The sequence below is a fragment of the Pyrus communis genome, chromosome 15 (assembly GCF_041283825.1).
Source record: "Pyrus communis isolate YQ-2024b chromosome 15, ASM4128382v1, whole genome shotgun sequence".
Lineage (NCBI taxonomy): Eukaryota > Viridiplantae > Streptophyta > Magnoliopsida > Rosales > Rosaceae > Pyrus > Pyrus communis.
The window spans coordinates 25,846,872-25,874,160 of NC_142579.1; the positions used below are offsets into that span (position 1 = coordinate 25,846,872).

General features: G+C 37.6%; 2 protein-coding genes across 4 annotated transcripts; one reads left to right on the forward strand and one right to left on the reverse strand.

The window, feature by feature from the left end:
• Nucleotides 1-674: 674 nt before the first annotated feature.
• LOC137734957 (tubby-like F-box protein 5) lies at nucleotides 675-3,357 on the forward strand. The gene is made up of 5 exons (XM_068474302.2): nucleotides 675-1,068; nucleotides 1,569-1,925; nucleotides 2,018-2,105; nucleotides 2,326-2,455; nucleotides 2,544-3,357. Exons 2-5 carry the CDS (start codon nucleotides 1,569-1,571, stop codon nucleotides 3,211-3,213), a joined length of 1,245 nt encoding a protein of 414 aa, XP_068330403.2. The 5' UTR covers nucleotides 675-1,068; the 3' UTR covers nucleotides 3,214-3,357.
• A 4,394-nt stretch (nucleotides 3,358-7,751) lies between these two features.
• On the reverse strand, nucleotides 7,752-12,926 carry LOC137740242 (U-box domain-containing protein 5). 3 transcript variants are annotated; one of them, XM_088686425.1, is made up of 7 exons: nucleotides 12,383-12,832; nucleotides 12,086-12,230; nucleotides 11,660-11,737; nucleotides 10,870-11,055; nucleotides 10,593-10,700; nucleotides 9,002-10,161; nucleotides 7,752-8,842 (listed from the first exon to the last, which is right to left on the reverse strand). In XM_088686425.1, exons 3-7 carry the CDS (start codon nucleotides 11,714-11,716, stop codon nucleotides 8,074-8,076), a joined length of 2,280 nt encoding a protein of 759 aa, XP_088542551.1. In that variant the 5' UTR covers nucleotides 11,717-11,737; nucleotides 12,086-12,230; nucleotides 12,383-12,832; the 3' UTR covers nucleotides 7,752-8,073. The 3 variants fall into 3 exon arrangements, with proteins under 3 accessions (XP_088542551.1, XP_068336197.2, XP_068336193.2); XM_068480096.2 differs by having other exon boundaries at nucleotides 12,086-12,264; nucleotides 12,383-12,604; XM_068480092.2 differs by lacking the exon at nucleotides 12,086-12,230 and having other exon boundaries at nucleotides 12,383-12,926.
• Nucleotides 12,927-27,289: the final 14,363 nt, after the last annotated feature.

Below are 27,289 nucleotides of genomic sequence, written 5' to 3' on the forward strand. Positions count from 1 at the left end.
TAAACTGTCCGGATCATCCGACATTACATGATAAAAAAGAGAGCGGAAAAAGTAGAAGGGGAACTTCAAAAGGTTGCCAGCATCTCATTAGATAATACCAAACATTGATTAACTTGAACTTGACAAGATTGTACCCTTTTTATATGATAAAGTTGAAGCATTGGATAGTTTAAGAATAATTAAGTTTCGCATTAGGGTTTTTTCCAATTAGATTATGACAAATGCTTGTTGGATTAGTGGATATACGCACAGCATAAAAGGGTTATGGAAATTTTTATTTTTTGGTTGGACATTTTCTTTCTTGGCTGTAAACATTCCTAATTCCCCACTAAATCCTAACAATACAGAACAAATTGGACAAGGATTGTCTACCATCCCACTTCTGGTGCCTTTCTGTTTGTGTGATCATGGTTAAACCACGTTAACATTTTATATTACTATTCATTTTTGTCTTATTATCTCTATAAAAAAATAATATAAAATCTTGACATGACTTAACCGTAACTACACAAAACAGAAAGACACCTGAAGTGGAAGGCTAGACAATCTTTGTCCGAACAAATTATATAAAATTAAATCAATTAAAAAAGGTCGAACATAATCGCCACGTGTACGAAATCTGTTGCTCCAGCAGTAACGAGTTACGACACACTTGATTCCCTCCATTAAAATTTACAGCTCACAATTTCAATGTTCTTTGTTTTTACGGACTATTAAAAACCACCCCCGAAACGTGTAAAGCGCCAAAAAAGCGCATCGGATCCGTTTCGAGCGAGCAAAAAACCGAAAATCTTTTGCTCTGCTCTGCTGGGCCGGCGCCGATCGGAGCTCCGCGTTGGAGGTGCTGACGTGGGAAAGGAGAAGGCGGTGGCGGCGATGAGAAGCCGATCTTGGAGGGCCTCGAAGTAGAGACCCCAAGTCGGAGAACGGCATGGTCGGCTGCTGCTGAGAGCTTGGCCGTTGTTCTCCGATTTGCGATACCGGGACGTTCTAGAAGCTTCTCTTCCGCCTGCTGCCTGCCTTCGCCTCGTGAAATAGCTGCTGTGAGCTTTCGAGCTGGTTCAACAGGTTGGCTGGCTCTTTGCTTTTCCCCAATTTTTTTATTATTTAATTTACAGATCGCCGAAAGTTTGACACTTTCGGTGGCAAAATATAAAAATTAGATTATTTTTTCAATTATTTGTTTGACAAAATTGATGGGTTTTACTTTCTTCCAAAAATTGCAGATTTTTATGTGTAGACATTTTTTATGGGGTTTGAAGAAGTTAGGAAATAGAGGAGAGAAATGTGTTTGGAATCGAAAAGATTTAAAAATTTGGGTGTGAAGAGGAATTATGTTGTTTATCATAAGATTTCTCTTGAATGTAGCGACTTTTAGTGCCAAAACTGTGGCCGATTTGCTCACATTTTGAATTTGAATCGAATTAAGGATAATGGGTTTATATTCATGTACTCGGTGGTTACTTTCCGGTATCGAATTTGCGTGCTTGTTAAGATTGTGGTCTGAAAATCCTTTTAAAGGTCTTTGACTCGTTGGTTTGGTGTTATGATTGATATGCTACGTGTAGATGTCGTTCAAAGGCATTGTTCGTGAGCTGCGGGAGATGAAAGATGGGATTGGGAGCATGTCAAGGCGAGTTGGTGAACGGAAGCATTGGCGTAATCGGACTTTGTCGCATATTGCTCCTGATATGGCTCCAACCCCGCCAACTAATGTGATTCAGCAGGGTCAGTGGGCTAACTTGCCTCCGGAATTGCTTCTGGACATAATTCAGAGGGTAGAAGAAAGTGAAACATCTTGGCCTGCTCGAGCTGTCGTTGTTTTTTGTGGTTCAGTTTGTAAGTCATGGAGGGGCATTACGAGGGATATAGTCAAAACTCCCGAGCAATGTGGAAGGCTCACATTTCCAATCTCATTGAAGCAGGTGTTGCTTTATCCTAATTCCTCTTAAGTTTGTGTTTACTTGTACTGAGTGCCTCCTCTGAAATAGTGTTATTTGTGGTGTGCTTTGTGTAGCCGGGACCTCGCCAATCTCCAATACAGTGCTTCATTCGAAGGGATAGAGAAACTTCCACATATTATCTTTACTACGGTCTGGTGCCATGTAAGTCATGTTCTTATTATGGAAAATGTAACTCTGTTTTTTTTATTGCACTGCACATTGGGTTAGTTATATTGTAAGTTTCCGTCAATCTTAGGAGATGAATATAGCATTTCTAGAGATATCTTATTTTGCTTCTTTAACATTCTCATTTTAGATTATTTGATGAAAAGAAAATGTATCAGATGCTACCTGGTGTTCACTTATATTATTGAATTGACAGCTGAGGGTGAGAAAGATAAATTATTGTTAGCAGCCAAAAGGATCAGAAGGGCAACAAGAACGGAGTTCGTTATATCTTTGGTTTCAGATGATTTTTCTCGAGCCAGCAGTACATATGTTGGAAAATTGAGGTAAGTGTGCTCTACTATGCTTGCAAATATTTCAATCAAGTTATTCTTGTTTATGTTCCCGCAACTCATTCAACAATTGTTTTGCCAGGTCCAACTTTTTGGGTACCAAGTTCACCGTATATGACAGCCAGCTTCCATGTGATGCAGTACCCCCACCAAATAATCGATCATCTCAAAGGTTCCATTCTAAGCAGGTGTCTCCAAGAGTACCAGCGTGTAACTACAGCGTTGGCACCATCTCTTACGAGCTCAATATTCTTCGCACAAGAGGTCCAAGGAGAATGCATTGTGCTATGCACTCCATTCCTGTCTCTTCCATTCAGGACGGGGGCACCGCCCCAACACCAACATCTTTCCCACAAGCCTATGACGAGCAATTTGCTCTCTCACCAAGTTCAAAAGAAAAGGATCTGATCAGAGAGTTCAGCTCTACAACCCTCTCGGAGCCAAATGTCTCAGCCCCAGGTGCAGAGCCACTGGTTTTGAAAAACAAGTCTCCTCGGTGGCATGAGCAGCTACAATGCTGGTGCCTTAACTTTAGAGGGCGTGTTACAGTGGCTTCCGTTAAAAATTTCCAGCTTGTGGCATCTGTTGATCCATCCCACAACGTTTCGGCTGAAGAGCAAGAGAGGGTAATCCTACAGTTTGGAAAGATTGGAAAAGACATCTTCACCTTGGATTATCGCTACCCGGTGTCCTGTTTCCAAGCATTTGCGATCTGCTTAAGCAGCTTCGACACCAAGCTAGCTTGTGAATGAAACACTTGGTTGTAGAACATGATCAATATTTGCTGAATTTTGTTCTTTAATTTCAAACCATATGCATGTTCTACGTACAAGATCTTCATGCTCGATCATGTAATTCTGAAAATCACAGCTATTTCAATGAATTCACTTTTCGCATGGCTGCCAGTCCAGAATTTGTCTTGTAAGCTGTTTTTTGTGGTGCAACTGAATCTAAATTAACATGAAGTTGAATGAATGTTACCCGTATATAGGGGTTGCAATACGATCCATGGGCCAAGCATCCATACTCCATAAGGAGGAGCCCATCACTTGACACATCATGTTGTATCAAAACGGGGTAAAAGAATTTGGTATATCTAGCCATTTTGTGTAAGATGCTGATGAACCATTTTTGAAATTTCTACATTCTGGTCCTTGTGAAACAGTAACGACATGTGTACCCATTACATCACATGATGAGACCTGTAGATACAAAATGATATAAGTATCTTTGATTTTTCATGCTTATATGATGGATTTTAAACGTAATAATTGAGTGACAGATTTTCAACTAATGATGAGGGAAATCTAGCAAAACGATATGCTTAAAAAGTAGGAGATCTAAAGTAAATTCGCAGTTGAAAAGGATGAGAAAAGAGATTGGGTAATACGAGCCATGCGCGGCACTTTAGGTGACACATGCTTCATTTTGTAAACGACATGGATTCTTGCTTTATTACAAGGTTTTGGCATCTCATAAGTAGTATTATGTAAAAGCTAATTACTTATTGATCAAGTCAAAGTGTTGACAAAAGTTTCCCTAACAAACATTAATGCACATAAAATTTCAAAACTCAAAAATTGTTTAATAAATTGTACATCACCACCATATCTATCAATTGAAAAACTAACAAAAAGGTTTTAACAATTGATCTACTCTTCCAAACGTTTCTTTAAGCATATCATCATCATTCATCAAACAAATCAATCAAATCGGATGCAACCTTATCTCATCGTCATGTCTTTGAACTATTGTTTGAACCCAATATTACATGCTCGATCAATGTGCAATTGAGGCCGTTGAATGAATTAACGAGTTGGTAGAAAGTTTAGAAATTAGGTTGCAAGTTTTGACTAAGTTACATAATGAACAACTTAATTCACCATCTATGAAATTCGAATCTAATACCTTTCACACTTACAAGTGAAGAAGAACATTATTCCGTAGTACTGAATGATAGTGAGCTGGAATTGCTTAAAAGATTAGGATTGGATTGTGGCTCGGTCAAGTCCCAAACAAAGTAGGACATGTTGGAGGGTCATGATAGGTTTTGATAAGATTTGAATTAAATTGCTTAAGGAACATTCATGTCTAGATAAAGAATGAATTAATTATATAAAATTACTAGATTCAGAATCCTAGTTCAACTCAAAGAGGGTGAGATACAATGGTGATAGAGTTTTAGTGAAAAATGATTTGTGAAAGGACAATAAGAAACAAGAAGAAAAAAAAACCATAATCTCATCGACTCCATCTCCATCTCCATCTCCGTCGCCGTTGCCTCTTCTCCTATGATTGGTTTTATGAACAAGTACAAGAATAAAAAAGACCCTAATTTGATCGAGTTCCCAAAAACCCACAAAACCCTAGCTGGAGAGCAGAAAGCAATCAAAGCAAAACCCTAAATTTAAAACCTGCAAAAGTAAGGTGTTTGCCTCTGAGGAATTTGAATTGTGGCTTCCGAGGCGTTTCAGGGGTATGAATGAAAAAAATAAAAGAAGGTTTAATGGCGCTGGTTGAATTGGCGGTTTTAAATGGGAGAAAAATGAAATAAAATATGGCATTAGAGGAAGCGCTTGAACCTTCGACCTTGTGGTTAAGGGCTACACGCTCAACTGAGCTACTCCAAATTTTGTTCTTTTAATTTAGGTTAAATTAAAATTAACCACTTCAGGTTTGGATCGATTTTAATTTCTTACAACATCTTTAAAATATTTCACTTTCATACATCAAGTACTATTTTATTTCAATATAATACATCCGTTACATTTTCCATCCATTTGTCCATTAAGAGCTGATATGGCTGTCACACATTTGTGCCACGTGGCTAAACACTTAATAAAAAATTAAAAATAATTATTTAAAGAAAAGTTATAAAAAAAAAAAATCCAGATCCATTCGTCTTCCTCATCACCCACCTCTTCGCAAGCTCTCATCTTTACCTCTCTTCTGCAACACCAACACCATCCTCATCTTCTTCCTCCCTTTCACTCCCATTTTCTTCAATTCCAAACCTCCTAACCCCACAAATCCCCCAACTGGGTCTCCCCATTCCCATTCAATCCCCAATTCTCCCCCAAAAAGTTCCAATCTTTCTCCACCACTGATTGAAAATTCCAGAGAGATTTGAACCGCCCCAATTGGGTTTCCAAAGGAACCAAATATCCCCCACAATCTAACACCTTTTGAAATCCCTATGCTGCAAAACCTCTGATTTTTTCTTCAATCAACACAGTGCAGCGAAAAGCGTTGAGCTTTGAGGGAAAGAGGGACTTAGAGAGAAAAATGAAAGGGCAAAAAAGATTAAGAGAAAGTGATTTGGGATTAGATGCGGAGCTCCACAGGGACCCCAATTCCTGGACCCAGCTCCCAATCTCGAGCCACCCCTAAACTCCTCGTCTAGCTCCTCCTCTTTGTCTCTTTAACTTAACAAATTAAAATCTCTGTCGGCTGGTTTGCTTTATCGGGTTGGTGGGGTGGGGTGGGGAGGGGTTGCGGGGGAGGGTGGGTGTGGAGTGGGATGGGAGGGTTGGGTTGTGAGGAAGGGGACAGGGAAGATGTTTAGGGTTTTTTTATTTTTTTTGTTTTAATAGGGTAAATTATTATTTTTTAATGCATAAAATTTTCTTTTTTTGCCACGTGTCAGCCACGTCAGCTCTTAATGGACAAATGGATGGAAAATGTAACGGATGTGGGGAAGGGGACAGGGACGGGGAAGATGTTTAGGTTTTTTTTATTTTTTATTATTTATTAATAGGGTTAATTATTATTTTTTTAATACTTAAAAAAAAAAAAAAAATTGCCACGTGGCAGCCACGTCAACTTTTAACGGACAAATGGATGGAAAATGTAACGGATGTATTATATTGAAATAAAATAGTACTTGAGGTATGAAAGTGAAATGTTTTAAAGATACTGTAAGGAATTGAAATCGACCCTAAACCTAAGGTGGTAAAGTGTAAGTTACACTTTAATTTATTACGGTTCATTTTCGAATAATAAATAATTTCATATTTCAGCATAAGTAGATGACTATTTTATTTTCTAACAATAATGAAACAATTTTTCTTCAACCAAAATCAATAAGCTACTTATCACTGCAGGTCGCTGACACTACAAAGAAAGCTTTCATAAACTCGTTCCTTACTATAAGTGTGCCGGAGCAGGCTGAAATCAATAACAACTATAATGGTTGAGGACTTGCCATTTAGAAAGTGAATGAGATTAGAGATAATGATCTGAGTTAGATTGCGATGAGAAAATCTAATCCAAAGGTTATTAAAAAATGAAATAATCTTGTTTGATTTGGCAAAATGTGTTAATTAGATAAATAAACCAACGCACAAGATTAAGACAAGAGAATATAATCCAATACATACTTGTGAAATGAAATCTTACCTTGTCAAATTTTTTGTTTGTGTTTCAAACAGTTGATAAGTGATGAAATATAACCTTGTTAGAATATGAAATTTCTTTAGGTTGGTGCATGTCTATTAGGAGAAAAACACGGTGGCAGATGACATTGCCAATTAGAGTTATAATATGAATCTTGGGTACCATTATTTTGATAATCCTCCTGATTAAATTGAAACTCAATTATTTGATGAGATAATGGTTGTCCCTAGGACTTGAATTATCTGTAATAACTTTTTGAGCTTTTGACCAAAAAAAAAAAAAAAAAAAAACTTTTTTGAGCTAGTTTTTGGGTTGATTCGAGATTGTGGTGCTTTAAATAATAATAATAATAATAATAATAATAAAGCTTATTAAAAAATCTGAAACATTTAGGTGGAAATGTTTTTTCTTATCTTTAGGTTGAAACATTAAAAAAAAGAAGTTTAGATCACTACATAAATAAATATATAAACCCATATAAAGCTTGGAATACCCACCCTGGGGATGCTGGGCATGGAATAGTTCATATCAGGGAGCTGGGCAACGGGCAATACATTGGATTTTCAACATCTTCCTTCTCAAAACCTATCTGTTCCCATTGAACTTCACCAACACTGCCATTTAATAGCACTTAAACCAGGCAACCACCTGACTTATGCATCTCCAAGTTTCAACTTACCATCAACTGCTTATAACAAACAAAGAGGATAAAATTCTGATCCAGCACCCGTGCCCGCACATAGAAGCTCTGGTTTCTGAAGCCGTCCTGATACGGCTACAAGAGCGTAGCAGGATTGATTTCCCGGCTCCTAATAATTCTTTCGGATGCACATTGCTCATTGGTTTAATGAAACTTTACAGAACCAGGCAAAGTACAATGAGAAAAGGGATTCAATTTTCTGAAGCACATCAAATTACATTCATATTATATATTTTCATTGAGTATGTATACAGCTGCAAAATGGAAGAAGATATATTATGAATGATGAAAAAAGCTCACGACTTTGCTGAAATCTAGAAATCTGATAAAAAAAACTATATCAAAATTAGTACATGATTACGAAAACCAGTCACTCCCTACCATGTTTACCTATAACATGAGGATACTTTTCCACACTTTTTAAAACCCACAAAGCGCTCCGGCCTAGAAGCAATGAGTCTTACCGGGCGAAGAGATTTGGAGACGCTGTGGCATAAGAAGCAAACCACCAGAGGCTTCATTTCTTCTTTTTCGGTATAAGGGAACTGGGTTTTGAGAACATGGACATTTTCTTTCCAAAGAATCCTGAAGTCTTTGGTGATTTCCTTTCAGTAGAACGATTTACATGGTCTCCGGATGCATTAAGGTCAGCAGATCCAGAGCACTCGTGCTCATCGACATATTTGATATCTCTTAAGAGCCGTAGCACTTCCAATGCGCTTGTCATTGCTCTCTCTGTCCCATTGTTAGATAAATAGACAAGTGATGGGATAACACCCTCGTGCATGACCAACTGACAGTACTCATCACGTTGAGAGCATAAAGAAAGGAGGATATCAACAGCATGTTCTTTGTCCTCACTGCTGCCTCTCTCCAGGAGTTCAGCAATAGAAGCAATGCATCCATTACTTGCAGCAATTGAAATCCTGGCCTCTTCAGTATCACACAAATTTTTCAATATAGAAATGCAGACTCCTGAAAGAACGTCATCTTTAAAGAAAGAAACCAATTTTGGTATGTACTCCGAAGATACAATTTTTGAGCAAATGTCCTTATCTAAGGACAAATTACGTAAAATCTTAATGGCTTGTCCTTGTAAATCTTTGCTCTGGGAGTCGAGAAGTTTTAGAATGGATATAAGTGCACCAGATTCTGAGACCTTAGGCCTGCAATACTGGTGGCCAGACACAACTTCCATTATGGCAAGAACTTCTTCTGTTACCTTTGAATCAAGATAACATGCCAGCAGACTATATGCCTCTTCACATAGATAAGGTATTCCGTTTCTACAGTAGGCAGCAAAAACGAAATTAAAAGAATCTAAAAACAACTGCAGTATGGATGTGGACGTTATTGCATAACAGTTTGATGCATAAAACAGTTCACTAGGCCACAACTTAGTCATGCAAGAGTAACAAATTCCCAGCTACAAAATAAAAATTTACCTGTTTTTTCTCACAAAGGTCAGTAATAATTTAAATCCATCCCTCTGCGCTTTTGCATCATCCAGGTCATGTGCATCCCTCAAAAATTTGATGAGAGGTTCAACAAAATTCTTAGATGACATAGCAAAGGAAGCTTGAGGATTGCATTTCAAATGGTTTTTGACATCTTCGACAACCTTGCATTGGGATTCCCATTGGACTTCACCAAGTTCAGATAGAAATTGAGCACCTGTCTCGCATTTTTTAGCATACTGGTGTTTCAGAGAATCGTTGTCGTTCTGCACCAAACTCAAGCCATTTTCAATCTTATTGCGTGATGAATCCGAATTGTAACTGGTATCTAAGGACCCAAACGATATACTGCTGAAATCCATTTGTAGGTGTAGATCATTCATAGAACTGCCTAAACTACGAACGGAAGTGGAAGAGGTTTCCCATGAGAGGACTTCTGGTTGCATACTTGGGTCGGGAAGGACAACTCCATACTGTGTACACCACCTTGATATTAACTCCTTCATGTTAATGTTCGGAGTCAATGACAGGTTGGTTAGTTTCATATTAGTTTTTGGGCATGTATCGTGACCCTCATCAAACCACTTCTGTATCCACATTTTTTCATATGTTTGACCAGAATCAATGACAACAGGATTGTACATTATTCTGGAAGATATTCCGCACATAAATTCCTCAGGAGGTACAGCTCCACGAAACAAGTTACTTTGTGCCTTGGACTCGCCATAACCAATGTGAGGTTCAACTTCAGCATGTTGATTAGATTCAAAACCATTTCCAGAATTCTCAGAAGCAAACGTTCCTTGTTGCAGCTCTAAGGCACTATCTGTTTGCTTTCCCGTTATCAAGCTTCCATACTTCTTCAATAGGTGCATGAAATAAGTCAAAATTTGCTTTTTCTGAGGGTCACTGTCACCAACTTTTTCTAGCAACTTCCTAATCGATCTTTTCTCAATTAAGATTGCCTTTGATGATGTGATACGGAGCCTCAAGGACGCAATTTGAAGAGCCTTGATTTCAGAATCCTCCCTTGGGTCTGACTGAGAAGAGACATCATGGAGCAATTCTCGGACAACCCTCCCAGCTTCTTCTTCATACGGGTCCAGTATAAATGTTGAACCTTTAAGATCCTCAGCTATTTGAGACAGCTGCAAATGACATTTCATCATCATCTCAACCAAATAACTGTGACTTAATTAGTATGAACCAACATAGAAGATTAGAAATTAAATGAAAAAATTAGTGACTTTGAGCCAAGCTAACTTTACTTTTAAACAATAAAACCCAGATCATTAACAAAATATGCTGCCAGAGAAAAAAATAAAAAAAAAAAAAAACAAAAGAAAAGAAAAGAAAGAAGAATAAGCCTAGGACATCAACCTTCAACATTGTTTTGATTGATGGATAATATCTATAAAGGTTTGATGTGAGCAAAGATCAATCAAAAAATGATTGTTGTACTGATCCATGCAGGTCTATGCCCAGCACCCCATCGAAGGGAAGTGGGGTTGTGGAAAAAGGAAATACAAAAAGATGATGAAAACTTTTAGTAGGAAAAAGGGCATGTAAGTTAACAAACCTGCATCACCAACATCACTGGAACCCAGTTCTGAATTTCTCGTAAACTTTGCTCTAACAAGTTCCTTGATCTTTGACATCTTGAGACCATCACATCCCCAGTAACTGCCTGCAAGTCAACCATAGAATGGCAGGTAGGTACACAGTTCATATTGGACAAACCGCACCGAGTATTTGACATCAAAAGAACTTTTTGATTATGCATTTCAACACAGCTAACCCATAGGCGTTGGGAGTTGGACAAAGCTTCATAGAGAGAGTTTCTCAAAGGTACAAACCAGGTAGAGTTTACTAGACTCGCTGCAATGCTGAAGAAGTAGCTTGGCTTTCTCCATTCCACGATTTAACAAGCATAGAGCCTGTATTCCTGTTGAGCACCGAGGTCGAGCTGCTTCTATTTCTGGAAGTATCCTGGATATTCTATCAACCAACCTCAGGAGTTCCGTGCACATTAAACGGTGAACCTGTTATCATGAATAACAATTATGTGAAAAATCTAACTACTATGACTAAACAATTAAATAAATACACTAGAAAAATTTAAGGACACATAATCTCAAGTCTGAGGTTCCCCAGAGTATCCATTAGAATTACAAGGAAACATGATCACTGTCACTTTCCAAAATGTATGTCTCAGTTAAATACATCCTAACATCTCTTTTTGTTTTTCCACACAATTGCAGAGATAGCATAAGGGATTCAGTGATCTTGCAGAAAGATCAGTAATCTCGTGGTTTTTCTTGCCCCACTTTTTACATCTGCTAACAGCACCATATTATCTTCCTTCCAAAAATCAGCTATTGGTTGTAAAAATAGAGTCATGCCTTTACCAACGGGACCAGATACCGAAAAAACGACACGCTGTGTATAATTTTGGACTTCATATTTCACACATCAAATACAAACTAGAACAATTCACAATATCATTAGTTTGGATGAGAAGAGTTGTCTCTTGTTGTAAGTGACAAAAGTTGATCAGACATTGATTCATAACTACAAAACGAATGCATCTTCAAAGTTAAACATCCCATATGACCTAAAATAAGAGATTGATTTAGCATATTATACCTTAAAGGAATGAGGTTTCCTCGTTGCCTCCGCCACTTCAGCAGCATCGGTACCCATTCGAGAGAAATTATCTCATATCTGGGCATTCAATAAGAAAAAGACAGTTATTTTCATGTGTTTCTAACATATTATGAAAACAATCTAATATTATGCTAGAGTCACATTTCAATATTCAGCAAACATCAATCCATCTGCAAAACTATGTGACTTCGGGCACAAGTTCTGAGCAAACCCCAAATTCAACACTTTACAGTATTCGTCGTAAATGCTAAACAAGAAAAGTTGAATTCATCAAAAAGTAACACTCAACATAAAATTAGGTTATAAAGGTTATAACATTTCCATATCAAGAACCATATGAAAAGTCTAGGGGAGCTCTTCACACAAAACCATTTCAATTATGTCCACCATAAAAGAATTGCGTACCAGTAACGGAATTCGGGTGCAAAACAATCATCACAGAAGACCAAATTTGATTAATTCAACTGGAATGTTCATGTTTGGATTCATTTCTGCGACAGAGATTCACATACTAACAATCTTGATTGGGCCAATCATTCTCAGTCACCTGCTGTACCAAAAATTTCCTTTTCTCGCCTAAATTGCTAAATTCTCACAAATCATTTAACTTGTATACATACATACATACATACATAAATATATATATATATATATGACACAAAATATTAACTTCAAAAAGAAGAAATAGAAAAAGGGACTCACCCAGTGAAGCAGAAATAGAAGTATGCTGACAAGCTTCCTCCTCAGTCTTCGGCCAGACAGAAAGGCTAAATTTTGAAAATCCTACAACCCAATTCACATACCACACCAAATATTACCTTCAAACCATTCACCTCTGAGGAACACCTTGAAATCCCCACAAAGTTGTCCAATTTCCAGCAGAATTCAGCTTCTTTCAGTGTTAAGAAGCCTTCCCAGAAATTGAAAGCAAAATAACATACGCTTGGTCTGCACAAACTATTCAGATAAACAAAACCCAGAATTAGATTCCATTTGGGTAAACCACACCAACCAAACTAACACCAATCAAATTAAGTAGCTTTTATATCCAAAAATGACCCAGAAAAAAAAAAGAAAAAGAAATAATAATAATAATAAAAAGAAATAATAAAATATTACAATTTGCAGAAAGTAAAGCATTGCTGCATGCCCCCACAAGAAGGGCAACCAAGTCTTTGCCCTAGAAAACGAAAATACTTTAATTAAAAAAACCCCAACTTTTGTCTGCTAGTTTTGGAATTGGAATAATGTGGAGTTTTTGTATAATGTAGAGCCTGGGGAGGAGACTCGGGAGGGCAGCAAAATACCGGTCAACGAGCATCAGGCGTTCTCGGTCGTCCACTAACAGAGACAGAGCGAGAGAGAAAGAGTCTTTGTCTCTGAATGGGCGAGTAAATGAAGAGTCTCTCTCGTTACGTGACTAGAAAGACACATAAGAATACTGGTCGTACGAGAGAATATCTCTCATACTTTGTGAAGTATAGTGGCCAGTAAGGCTGTGAGCAGTAAAGGAAGCTGACAATTTCAAATGCGCAGATCATATTAAGAAGGCTTCAAAGGGTCGTCATCAATACAAGAACGGAAGAGTCTAATGTTTTTTTTTAAGTAAAATGAAAAAGTCCAAATAAGAAAAGGTCTCAAACCTTATTAATTGTATGACAAAGTAAGTGACTTTATTACAGCAGTGAAAAAGAGTTGAATCTTTGCATTACGATGTAGATTCATATTCTATCAATAACTAATTTAACATTTAATTTAAGAAAATATGTTTTTTGACAAAATAATAATAATAATAATTGTATAACAAATAACGTTACCGCTCCCACCAACTTTGGTGAGGTTCACTCCCCCGCCATTTTCCTTGGTTTTTCTATTGCGGTCAATTGAGCAAAAAAGATTTGGTCGTCGCTTTGTGGTAGCTTTTTAACACCCTCTTATTTTTTACATATATTCAATATGGTACGAAATGTCATTATGATAATAAATTTATTTCAAATAAATTGTTCACGTTTGTGACGGTCCCATGTTTTTATCCTTTCTCGTACAGTACCGGGCCCTCCAAAAAAAAAAAAAAAAAAAAGAGAGAGAGAGAACACGCTTGGAGCCCGCGATCTTTACTTTTTTTATTTTTTTTGTCACACTGGGACTCTTCCACGATAAACATTTTTTACTTTTCGGGTTTCGCGTTCACTCTTTTTTCAGGTCCAGCCTCTCCATTTCGCCTAAAATTCTAGGAATTTGTTGATAGGTAGAATATATTCGTAGATCGGGTCGGCTGATCCGAACAAGTAGGTGTAATTATCGAGTTCTACGGCTGCGAACTCAACACAGTCAGTTATAGCGATCTCGTTATTGTGAAAAAAAAAAACATGATAAATGTGCTCAATTAGGTGAGATTTTTTAATTATATCGTGCTACTTTGAAATCCGATAGTGTTTAATAACTATCTTTGTAACTTTATAATGTTTTAGTTTATGCTCCTACCTAATATCTGGATATACCAAGAAAGATGTATATCCATAATTAGCGCATTCATTATAATTAGAAGCGCTAGCTCCATATCAAGTCACAATCGTTACTCTAGTAACAACATAATGGAGACAGTCAATCAATATAAATTGATCTAAAATATGATTATTTTTCTCATAATTTTTTTTTCAATTCCTCTTGAAATTTTATAGCTTAGACCTAAATCAAATTTAATTTGAGTAAAGATGCGAAATCCACACCCCTTTAATTGACTAATTTAGGAATATTGTTCAACAAAGCTTCTTTAGTGGCTTCCTTCGGTTTTAAGTTGATTACAATGTTGTAAACTGATAGTTTTGCTACTAGAAACTATTAATTTTTATTCGTGATGATTTTTTATTGAAATTTTACTTCTTAGAGTTAGCCTTGGTTTGGTACTGAAGTAATTTAAAAAAATAAAAAAGAAGTGGGTATCAAAAAAAGTTGGGAGAGTTTTTGGTGTTTGGTAAACACCCCAAACTAGCTTTATTTCAAAGTTTAGGATGAAAAAAGGCTGAAAACCTGAAGTTGCAAAAACCAGCTTATTTGAAAAACACGGGTGAACAGTAAATTTATTAATGAATTTTTCAATTTGCCAACATTGCCCTCCTTTCTCCTACATTCCTCACACTTCCACTCTTGCACGCCCTCTCACAAAACCCTTGCAGAACCAGACTTGAAACTTCAATCCTAGCTCAAGCCTCCACCTCCTGCCACATAAAACTCCTATACTATTTTATTCCAACCTATTTTCGAACCCCGACTTCCCTTTTCACCCAATCAAAAAGGGTATAATACTAGATGTGCCATTAGAGTTGGAAACACTGGAATCAGACCCTCTTCGGCCTCCGTCCCATTAGTGATGAGGCGGCGAATATTTGGCATCAGAGCCTTGAATTGGTACCCGAATCGAAACCCATCTGAGGAAACCAACAGAACAACCGGATGATTGAGTTTTCTCAAAGGTCAAGCCTTGGATTTCGTTGATGAGGAGTCGTAAACGGGAGCAGATTTTGGTGAGTTGGAGAAGAAGAGGAAGGCGAATGCGGCAACGGCGAAGAGAGCAATGCAGGTGGTGAGGATGAGAGAGATGAAGATGACGGTGGTATTGGGTTTATGAGAAGGGGAAGACGATGAGATCGAAGAGGCAGATGAGTCAGTGTTGAAAAAGAGCAGCGCCGCTGATTGGTCTGGCGAGTCTTCGTCATGGGCAGGGATCGGAGTGGATTTCATGGGCGGCAAATCTGAACCCATCTGAAGAAACTAGGTGATTAATTATGGCTTTTACTTCGATGTGTCAGAGAACTGAAGAATTTAGGATATGTGTATTGATGGTGAAGCGTTTAGAAAGAGAAAGTGGGGGGTTGGAGTGAGAAGCGAGGATTAAAGGTTGAGTCTTTGGGTGGAGCTGCAAACGCTGGTTTGGTGGAGGTTAGCTTTCATAGCTTTTGAAGAAGACGACTTGTTAATGGATTCTGGAGGTCATTTCACACTGTCACAGCTTATTTACATAAAAGTTTACCAAACACTATGGGCTCGTTTGGATGTGCTTATAAAATGGATGAAAGCACTTTTAGAGAAAATGTTTTTGGGTTCCAAGCACCAGTTATGTACTTCTTCTGGGAAACACTTTAAGTGATTTTCCAGGATTTATTTGCATTTTTACTAAGGATTGGTTCCAAAAACATTGTCATCGGAAACGCTTTCAGTCATTTTAAAAACACATCCAAACGAGGTCTATAATACTGCTTCTTCTTTTTTTTTCTTTTTTTTTTTTTCCAAAAACACTTTTACAAAAAATTTACCAAACACTCTGCTGCTTTATTTCACAGCTGTTTATTCTCACAACACAACATAAACATTTTTTTTTCAAAGCATAGCAATACCAAACCAGCCCTTAGTGTATGATAAAAAAAAATGCTTTATATATATATATATATGAAGGGCCCCATCTTGAATTCTCACTCCTGCCTCCAAATCTCCGGACCGGCCAATGGCCATGTTGTCGTACAGAGTAAAGATATATATATTTAGGAATTAGATCATCTTCGGATCTTCTTATTGGGGATCTCCAGAATCAATTAATAACAACCGTTCATCAAAGATCATGTGATCATAATTTTTTTTGTTTTTATTTTTTATATTTTTAATGCAAAACAAATCTGCTTTACTTTTAAAAATATAAAAAACATTCAATTGTAGCTGCACGATCTTTGATGAACGGTTAGTATTAATTGATTCTTCAAAACTCCAGTGAGAAGATCCGGAGAGGATGTAATATATTTAATGCCTTAGTGATTTGGCTCCAAATTTTAGTTTTGATTTCCTTGGCTTTTGGCCTTTGGATTTGGGCTTTTGGGTAGCTATACTAAAAGCAAAAGGAAGCTCTAAAAGTGAATAAGTTGTAATGACATGTAGGGTCTTTTTATTTTTTAATATGGACGTGTAGGGTCTACTTGAAAGCTTAATTAAGGAGAAGAAAATTTGAACCCTAGTCCTTATTAAGAACATCTATGCCCATCACGACACAAAGAAGCATGCGTAGAAGAGTTTATAGAAGATATAGAATATTGTTACGATCAGTCTTCAACTCCAAATTTTATTAAGAAACATTTATGGCTCATCACTTTTAAATTTTAGGTGGGTAGGTGGGTCATGGACTCATTCCAACAACACTGATACTGTCCTCACTTGACCACATGCTCAATCCGTCAGGTGTGGGGTTTTAATACAAAAAGCCTCGTTGTTAGTTAGAGTGGGGTAATTCTATTTAAATGGCTTGTTCTCAAGTCTTCTGGCCGATGTGGGACAGAGGAATTCTAACATTCCCCCGCATGTGAGATCCCATTTTATGGGTCACACGTGAAGTTCCACACATCGACAACCACATGGAACCAAGCCGGGTTCGCGCTGGGTCAATGGGCACCCACCCATTCACGTGACATCTCTTGGCCTAAGTAGAGCCAAGTCGGGTTCACCCATTCGCACGGAGTCAAAGGGGACCCACCCGTTCACGTGGCAGTACGGGCTTGTCCCTTAGCTCTGATACCATCTTAAATTTCAGGTAGATAGGCCATGGGCCCACTCCAATAACACCGATACTATCCCCACTTGGCTACCTGTTCAAGTCATCAGGTGTGAGGTTTTAATATAAAAGGACTTGATGCTAGTTAGAGTGGGTAATTTTATTTAAAAGGTTTATTCTCAAGCCTTCTGGCTGATATGAGATAGAGGAATTATAACAATCACAACACAAAGAAGCATCATAAATTAGTAAATAAAAGAGTGCTACGATTAGTCGTTGGTAAATTATTTTCAATCATTTGATGTAGGAAAGTTTGGTATGCATTAAGTTATTTATGGTCAAGATTTGCGGGCGATACGACATTTGATGATGCACATGCCGCTTCTTGGAAAAAGCATGTGAAGCCAACCTATATTTTTCGAATCACTCGGTCTCATTTGAGCCTGACGAGTTAAAAAAAGTCTTCTAATAATGTTCTTAGGTAATAATATTTTTCTAATATTAGGTAAATCTTAGGTAAATCTTCCCAATCTTCTTAATCTTAGGTAAATCTTCCCAATGTTCTTAATCTGGTGGATCAACACTAAATACGGACTGACATTAGTGTTTGTTTTATACAAGAAACAATATGGAATATACGAGAAACAATATAGAAGAACTTTTATATAACATCGTGAATCTTTTTATGTGTTTCTCGTTACTACTTGACAAGTGAGTGAAGTAAACGCAAAATAAAGATGGAGAAAATTTACCGTATGATTAGGATTAAATGTTTTGCATTTACATCACTCACTCGTTAAATGACTAATTAACTGGCTAGAGCCCTACGTGAGAGACAACCCTCATGCCATCGTTGTTCTACACCAGTCAAGTCTTGAAAAGCTTATAAATCTTCTTCATCTAATCCTAACGAGGTTTCACATTACTTACATTTTTACTTTCTTTTCAGACGTATGCTTTTGAAGTTGAAACAAATTCATGTAAAGAATGCTTTCTTCTTCATGTACATACAATGGTCGTTGGGAAGGGCATATATAATTCAATATAGCATCTCAAATGCAACAGTAAATGCTCTTTACTATTTGAGTTGTAATTTTTTTATTACTATAATATTTTGAATCTCAGTTAACGTGATAAAGAATAATGCTTGTCACATTAAATTTTTGCACTAAATGATGTGACATCAATTAAATTGTACTTTAATTACAATTGGATTTGATTAATAATTATAATAAAAATTTATATGATGTAGAATGTGGCACACCATTTGGTATATAGATTGGATGCATGAATTTGGTATGTCGAGTGTAGCCAAGCTTTTTGGTTTCATCTGTTTATGTCTGGAGGCAACATCATTAATTTATGGGTGATGTGACATACATCAAATTCATGTATCAAATTTATGTACTAAATAATGTGATACGTTCTACATAATATAAATTTAAATTTCAACTTGAATTAAAATAAATATTTAAGTGATGACATATTATTTGGTGTAAAAATTTGGTGTGCCTAACAATATTCTTAATTTATTTACAATTTACATAAATGTTACGTGCCACGTAAATTAGTTTTAAAGAATCGGCAAATTTCCAAAATGTTTACTTGTAACAAAAGCCATTGCATATTTTAGTTTTTCTCGAAAGACCAAACCAAGTCTTGTACTAAAAAAAAAAAAAAAAAAGAAGCCAAGTCTTAACAGCTTAAATCAGAAGATTAAAATGCAACACTTTCTAGCATTATCTTTAAGACAGAGGTCAACCTCACCTTTCAATTTCATGATTTGGGTATAAAACAGTTAGGGTGTGTTATCTAGACTTTTTTATTTTTATTTCATACATACTATCTTAATTTATGACTATCAAATCGATTGAATTAAAAAAAATTAAATAACAAAAATGAATAAAAGTACGTAAAAAATAAAACAAAATGTGTGGATATTACACCACAAAAACAGAAATATGCTCTGAACTCTGAAGCAATGAGGCATCGATTGTGCGTGATAAATAAATGGGTTTGGGCCTTTTTGCGGCCCAAGAAAATGACGTTTTGATTTTCAGTTCATGTTTATAAAGTTTTCTGAGGAAAATATCAAAGAAAAATAAAAATTGAAGAAAAATGTAGGACCCCATCTTAGGCCTAAAGGGCCGCCATGCATTGCATGCAAATTGAAACCCTAAACGGACTATACCTAAGCATGATTTTCCCGCACATCAATTTTTATAAATGAACTGTTAAGATTTAACTAAATTCGTTTTTTATTTGTTGATAACTAAATACATTCTTTATTATCTTTTTAATGTTTAGCAGAACAGAGCTTCTATACCTAATTAAAAGAATCTATATGGTTGTCTAGTCGACCGACTCGATCGGCAATGTCGTAGCAAAAATTTCATGGCTCCACAAATCAACACATGCACGCAGGCTGGCTACAGGAGGAAACCAAACCTCGGTTCACCTCAGAACCAAAATTAGCAACTCCAAAAGGCCAATATATGCATGGTTCGACAAACAGTACCATTGCAGAAGCAAATTTTGATAATTTATATATGGAGTCACTTAGAAGAGCTTTTGGCTTAGTTCTCAGCATGAGCTGCAACATGATGAATCAAGTCAGGCCTCTCAACATATATCCTCACAATAATTATGTAGTATCTTGGCCAACTTATTCAAACCACAAAACTTTTGTCGCGTCAAACTTTCACTATATATAAATACACACACACACATACTTATATATCTAGAAATACATATTACATATCGTGTATGCAGCAGCATAATAATACACATTATGTAGTACAATATCATGCACATATACACAGTGGTCTCCGAGGGTATGTATATAGAACATGTGATCAGCAAGCGATACTTGCGGATGCCGAACCATGGCATGATCATTGTACATGTCTCAAACAAATGTATCGACAAATGTACTGTAGAGACCCCTATGATACATTTGTTTTGGTACCATACATGTTAAACTCATAGCCGAAAAATTAATTAGCGTACGGAAAAATAGTGTGCCCCTCACGTCATAAAGACGAAATGATGGGACTAATATATGCTAACACACATACTTTTCAACGAATCTGCTGATATGATTAGGAAACCAATTGCTAAACTAAATTCACAGAAAAATTCCTAGTGGATTATTTTTATGTAATTTTATCCCCTTAAAAAGTTGTTAATTTTCATGTTTACGCTTTGCTTAGCATAAGATGCCTTAATGAGCAACTTGCACAGCTTAAAGCAAAAAAATAAATCAAATTGACTAATCTAGGGTTTATGGAGATATATTCATTTATATTCTATATACTGATTAAACATTTAACCACCATCAAAATTCATGGAGCACTAAGACCATCTATAAAGGAGATGTTAAATTTTAAACCTAAAATTTAAATTTGAAGGTTTACGTGGTACTTTGACATCTTTTAAATAAGTTTTACTCTCCAACTGATATACCAAATTTTAAACATAAAATAAAAATTCATTTGTATTTTCTTTGCATTGGGAATGAAAAGAAATAAAAGGATAATGCTTGAAACCAATAAAAAAACTAATAAAAAACATTTAATAATTAATTAAAAAAATCTGAAGGTGCTGTCAAATTTGGCAGCAAATGAGAGATATGTCATTCCATGTCATACTACATCAGATTGAACTTCTCGGTTGAAAAATATTAATGATATTTTTTTATTACTGTTATTACTGATTTAGACATTTTTATATCTTTTTTGAATATGCTCTAAAAAAGCTGATGGAGATGCAACAATCCAAGGGTCAAAGAAAAAGGAATCCCCAGGCGTGCATAATTGCATATTGCTTTGATGGACGTAGACTTGAGATAAGGTGATAAAGATTCCAAATATATATATATCTGCAAATTATGATTTAATTCAGTATTTGAATTTTGAATGCAAGGACCAGTGCTGGTACTCTACATGAGTACAGATTCCATCGCCACTTTTCCAAAAGTCTCTCTCAACCAATCATATATATAATATAATACATATATTTATCAACTGATCTCAACAAAATCAAGTCGAACATAATATCTAGATTTTTGTGGCATTTATGAGGTTATCATCTGAGGGACTTGATCAGCTAATTATATATTCTACGCGCGACTTACACATTTTAAATATATTTATATGCGTAAATTAATAATAAAAAAATTAAATATTTAAAGTAAATGAATAATCTTATATCATGCTTGTGACATCCCACATCGCACAGGGGAGTGATTCTTATATGTATATTCCCATCTCTACCTAGCACGAGGCCTTTTGGGAGCTCACTGGCTTCGGGTTCCGTAGGAACTCCGAAGTTAAGCGAGAAGGGGGCTAGAGCAATCCCATGATGGGTGACCCACTGGGAAGTTGCTCGTGAGTTCCCAAAAACAAAACCGTGAGGGAATGGTAAGCCCAAAGCGGACAATATCGTGCTACGGTGGTGGAGCGGGCCCGGGAAGTGATCCGCCCCGGGCCGGGATGTGACAATTTGGTATCAGAGCCTAACCCTGGTCGCGTATGTGCCGACGAGGACGTCAGGCCCCTAAGGGGGTGGATTATGACATCCCACATCGCCCAGGGGAGTGATTCTTATATGTATATTCTCATCTCTACCTAGCACGAGCCCTTTTGGGAGCTCACTGGCTTCGGGTTCCGTAGGAACTCCGAAGTTAAGCGAGAAGGAGGCTAGAGCAATCCCATGATGGGTGACCCACTGGGAAGTTGCTCGTGAGTTCCCAAAAACAAAACCGTGAGGGAATGGTAAGCCCAAAGCGGACAATATCGTGCTACGGTGGTGGAGTGGGCCCGGGAAGTGATCCGCCCCGGGTCGGGATGTGACAATGCTAGAAAAAACCCCTCACAAATCAATCAAAGCATCTGAATTCATATAATAAAATCGGTCTTTCAATTTTCATTTACATTATATTGAATTTACATTAAAATAGAGAAAATAATATTTAATAAACAATTGATTGAATCACATTATTGCTAGCCCATTGTGAGGCTAAGCCCACCCCCTCCCTCTTAGTGTAGATAATATCAATTGTTAAAAAACAAATAATAATAATCATTTGACAACTAATTTAATCATATTATTATACGCGTGTGAAAGAAATTTTTTATAACCGGCATTACACGCCTATTAAGATATTTTGAATGTGTTTAAAAATAGAGAAAATAATATTTAATAAACAATTGATTGAATCACATTATTGCTAGCCTATTGTGAGATACTAATTAAAAAAATGTACAAAAAGAATTAATTATTAAAAAATACTTTTAAAATGATGAAAATACCTATGCATTATTTTGGATTGCTTTTGACATTTTTTGTTTTGGAGGCATTTTTGTCCAAAACATTTTGGTGAAGCTTATGACCCCAAAAGGGGTTGTTGGCTTTATATATAAAGATTCAATGTAAGCTATGCCTGAGAAGAAATGTTCTTTTCAGATGCAACATATATATACAAATTACTTATGTGTGAATTTAAATTATTGATTAAATTACTTATGCTACATTCGCAGTAGCATAAACATTTCTCTAGCACCATTATCATAAAAAAAGTGTTTTCCCGACGAAAGACCATTTGTTGCACAAAGTGAAAATCCTTCATGTAAAACTTTAGGCGGCAGAAATTTCGTCACCCCCGTGTACTTAGGCAAAATTCAAGCGTAAACATTTTCGCGACGAAATATCAAGCTTCGGTCGTGCAATAGTGTTTATCCGCCGAAATTTAGGTCAGAAACATGACAAAAATTTTGTCACGCAAACTTATCGCGAAAAAATATTTCGTTGCGCTAAAATTTAGGCAACGAAGCTTCTCCATTGTGAAGGTTTAACGCGATGACACATCTTCATTGTACTAAGTTTAGGCAACAAAAGGTCTTCGTCTCAGAAAACATTCCATAACTAAATATGTCGTCGTGTAAACTAATCCGCACGAAATCTTTCCTCACATATTTGCTTTTTGAGTTTTTTTATTAATATTTCATCGCGCGTACTTTTGAGCGACGAAACATGTACTAGCTTTAAGTTTTAGGTGATGAAATACTTTTGTCATGCAAACTTTTTCTTTAAAAAAAATAATTCTATTTATTTTTAATTAAATTGGATATTTTAATTTATTTAATTATTTTATATTTAAACACAATAAAAATAATAAACGATGTACAAAAGCTATTAATATTATATATAGAAATATACATATAAATAATAATAAAAAAATATTGTACTATGCTAATACAAAATGACTATAGAGGTGGCGATTGGGAATCTGCTAGGTGGGGCAGCTGGGAACCCGGTGGCTGAGGTGGCTGGGAATCAGATGATGACATTGGAAATCTAATGTTTGACAACTGAAGGGCGTGTAAGATCTAGCTTATCTGGAAGATGAAAGCACCAGTGTCACATAATTGCACATTTCCCATCCCCAATAAACCCTAATAGGCCTGCGACCAGTTTAGCGTCTCAGTCAAGGTTTGAAGTCCCGTATCATATGTCGAAGTCACCTCCTTGATGGGTGTGGAGCCAAAAATAATCAAGAAAATTATGGAGGTGACACATAGACTTTTGGGTTAAAAGGAAAATTACCTTCAAGGCACACTGAGATTCCCACGCGCATGCAACGAATAATAACGGCTCAATCAAGGAAGAGTTAAAGGTGATCAAAATGGTATTTATTCAAATCCCTCTTATCACTCCTCATCAAATCCTTATTCAAAAGGTAACTCCCAAAACTTCCTATTTAATTTGGGATTAATTACCATGTTGCTTGCAAGAAATTATTTCACATAATATCTTGCAATTATCTCCAATTACACCATATATGGCCAGCCACTAATCTCCAAATAGGGTCAGCCACTTCCTTATAAATAGCCCTATTACACCATATATTGCATCCAGAAATTGGTGCTTTCATTAAGAGTGTGATTCACATGCTCGAAAAAGACTCTCGCATTCAAAGTTTCTCATTTCTCATTCATATGTAAATTTTTTCATACTTTCTTATTCCTAGAATTTTTTAATTCATTGAATAGAGGTAAGGGAAAAATACAATGAAGGGAAATTCGGGAACCACGACAAGCCGAACTTCCTACATTTAAAGATCTAGATCGAATGATGAAGGACGAGATGTAGCCCCACCATGACGATCCACGAGGCTCAACGCGATGGCAAGATGAGCAACTTTGCCACCATGGAGAACAACCACCATGGCAGCCATGGGGACCACCGTGGCAATAGGGACTGGGCCAACTTTATGGCAGCAAGCCTACTGAGAGTAAGGAGCAGCTACTTTAGCAACTCAGGAGGTAGCCCAAGTAGCCCATACCACAAGGCAGCTGAGCCAGGCTCGTCATGAGTCAGCCCAAGGCGCTGCTCAGTAGCGCATGCCCGAGTCACGCCAACAATCTTCTTAGCCCAAGCTGTAGCCCCAGCAGTGCAGATCCAACACGCTCTCAGCACCGCATCGTGCTCATACACCTCACACATGGCTCGACCTATTTTCGCAACCTGACACGCTCCCGTGGTCCATTTGGCGATCCCGACCGGTTCAACTGTCTTGGCTTTAGATTTTTGGATTGACGATTGAACCGGGGGTATTTCACCTTGAGTTTCTATGGGTTTAACTATCATGGCTCAAAATTTTTGCACACAGAGTCCACTACTCTTCTACCACCTATAGAGAAACTTACCATCCAAGCTCTTACATCCCACATGGTGAACAGCAATTGTCCCGACAAGTCATAGAGTTGACAAGCGCCTTCGCCCAGTAGACAACTTTGGTGAATCAGCTTTTGCAGTGTACCGAGGTGAAGTGTGCCCCAGACGAGGTGTCTCGAAGTAGGACAAGGGTAGACGATGAACCTCTCCAGCAGCATCCCGACAAGCAACCCTTCAACCAGTTATGAACCGAGCGTTCCGCCCGAGCCCTCGAGATAGCGTGTACATTCATTTTAGTGGGCGAATCAGTGTGCACTCCCGATTAAGCCCACAGACAAGCATACATTCATGGTTGAGGCACACTCCGATTATCAACATGGACAATCTTCCAGGTGAAGTGTTCATTTGCGGCTAAGCCCGCAAAGAACATCTTCCACCTTACATTGGAGTAGGCAGCACAGCGAACTGAGAGAAGTAGTCACTCAATTTGGCTCAAGTTCAACAGGCAGCCTACAAGTAACCCGCTCGCCTGCTAGGAATAACACAGGGAAGAACATATTAGACCAACATGTCACAACCGAGGGTAGTCGGAAACTCCGCTGCCCCAGCAGAGACAAATTCAAGAAGAAGTTGAGAAACTCTCGACCAAACAATTGCGCAATTTCCAGCACAATGAAGTTACTGATGAGGTGCTCCGACGAGACATGACCAACATGAGTAGGTCACATTTCATTGACAAGATTGAGCAAACAGAAGCATCCCACATGCACTGGAGGATACAAATATTACTTTTGTTTCGAAATGAAACAATTCAGCCTAATGGCACGTTGGGGGCAAACGGTTACTAGAAGGACACACCAGCACAACCACCAAGAACCAGGGGCAAGTTTTGTTTTCATCATTCCAGACGATTCAATACTGGAGTAGCACATCTCCGGTAGCTAAGCATCACAAACCTGATGGTCCAATTTCGCCTACTACGCACAACCTGGCCTAAGCTGACCTCCGGCTCCACGCTCACAGCTATGCTTACCTGTTTCACGACTCCCAGCCTCCCTCAATCTATCACCATGACTCCCAACTGTGCCGATTTTGCACCACTGTTCCCAACCTTGCCAATTTTGCCATGTAGCTCTTAACCGCGCCGACCAAGCCCACGGTACTTCAAACTTCGAAGCATCCAATGATGGAGTAGAATATGAGGCTTTACTAACAGCCCCTGCTAGCGAAAAACTTAGTGGTGAATAAGCTTGCAATTCGTTCAGATTCTTAGCTGACCACTAACTAAACCTCAAAGGAACATATGATGAAACATCTAAGGATGAACAGTACTTGGAGAAGGTTCAGGAGCATCTTATTGCGCTTCCCACTTACACCCTTATGCGGGTTCCACAAGTAGCTCGAAGTCTCAAGTAGATCGCCGAACAAGACCTCACAAGCTGAGGATTATTTCAATTGTCTAGTAGTTCAATTTTCCTCAGCTACACTCACAACAACAACTTACATATTTTCTAGTGCGAAAGGGTAAATCAATCCCTCGACATCTATCTGGTTAAGCTTTCCAGTGCAAAAGGGTAAACTAATTCCCCAACACCCATTTGGGTCCGCTCTCCAGTGTGAGAGGATAAATTAATTGCTCTTCAGTACGAGAAGGTAAACTAATTCCTCGATACCCATCTGGGTCTGCTCTCTAGTGAGAGAGGGTAAACTAATTTTCCGACATTCATCTAGGTCTGCTCTTTAGTGTGAGAGGGTAAACCAATTCTTCAACACCCATATGGGTTAGCTTTGCAGAGCGAGAGCATAAACCTATTCCCTGACACCCATATAGGTCAGCTTTCCAATGTGAGAGAGTAAACCAATTCCCCGACACCCATATAGGTCTGCTCTCAAGTACGATAGGGTAAACTAATTGTTTTCTAGTGTGAGAGGGTAAATTAATTTCCCGACACCTATCTGGGTAAGCTCTTCAGTGCGAGAGGGTAAACTAATTACTCTCTAGTGCAAGAGGGTAAACCAATTCTCTAACACCCATATGGGTAAGCTATCTAGTACGAGAGGGTAAAACTAATTGCTCTCCAATGCGAGAGGGTAAACTAATTCCCCGATACCTATCTGGGTAAGCTCTCCAATGCGAGATGATAAACCAATTCGCTGACACTAATCTGGGTAAGCTCTCTAGTGTAAGGGAAAACCAATTACCCACACCCATCCAGGCCACACAGCTCAAAGGATCAAATACTCGAATACCAGTTAAGCAGCAAATGGTCAGGGGGCAGCGGTCGACGACGAACTTAACAGCTTGACGTCCTAAGAAGACAAAACTCACGGCCATAGTGACTACATGGGATCGTTAGCCTTTTTCGAAGCAGCGTGCTCAACCTACGGTTTTATGGCTA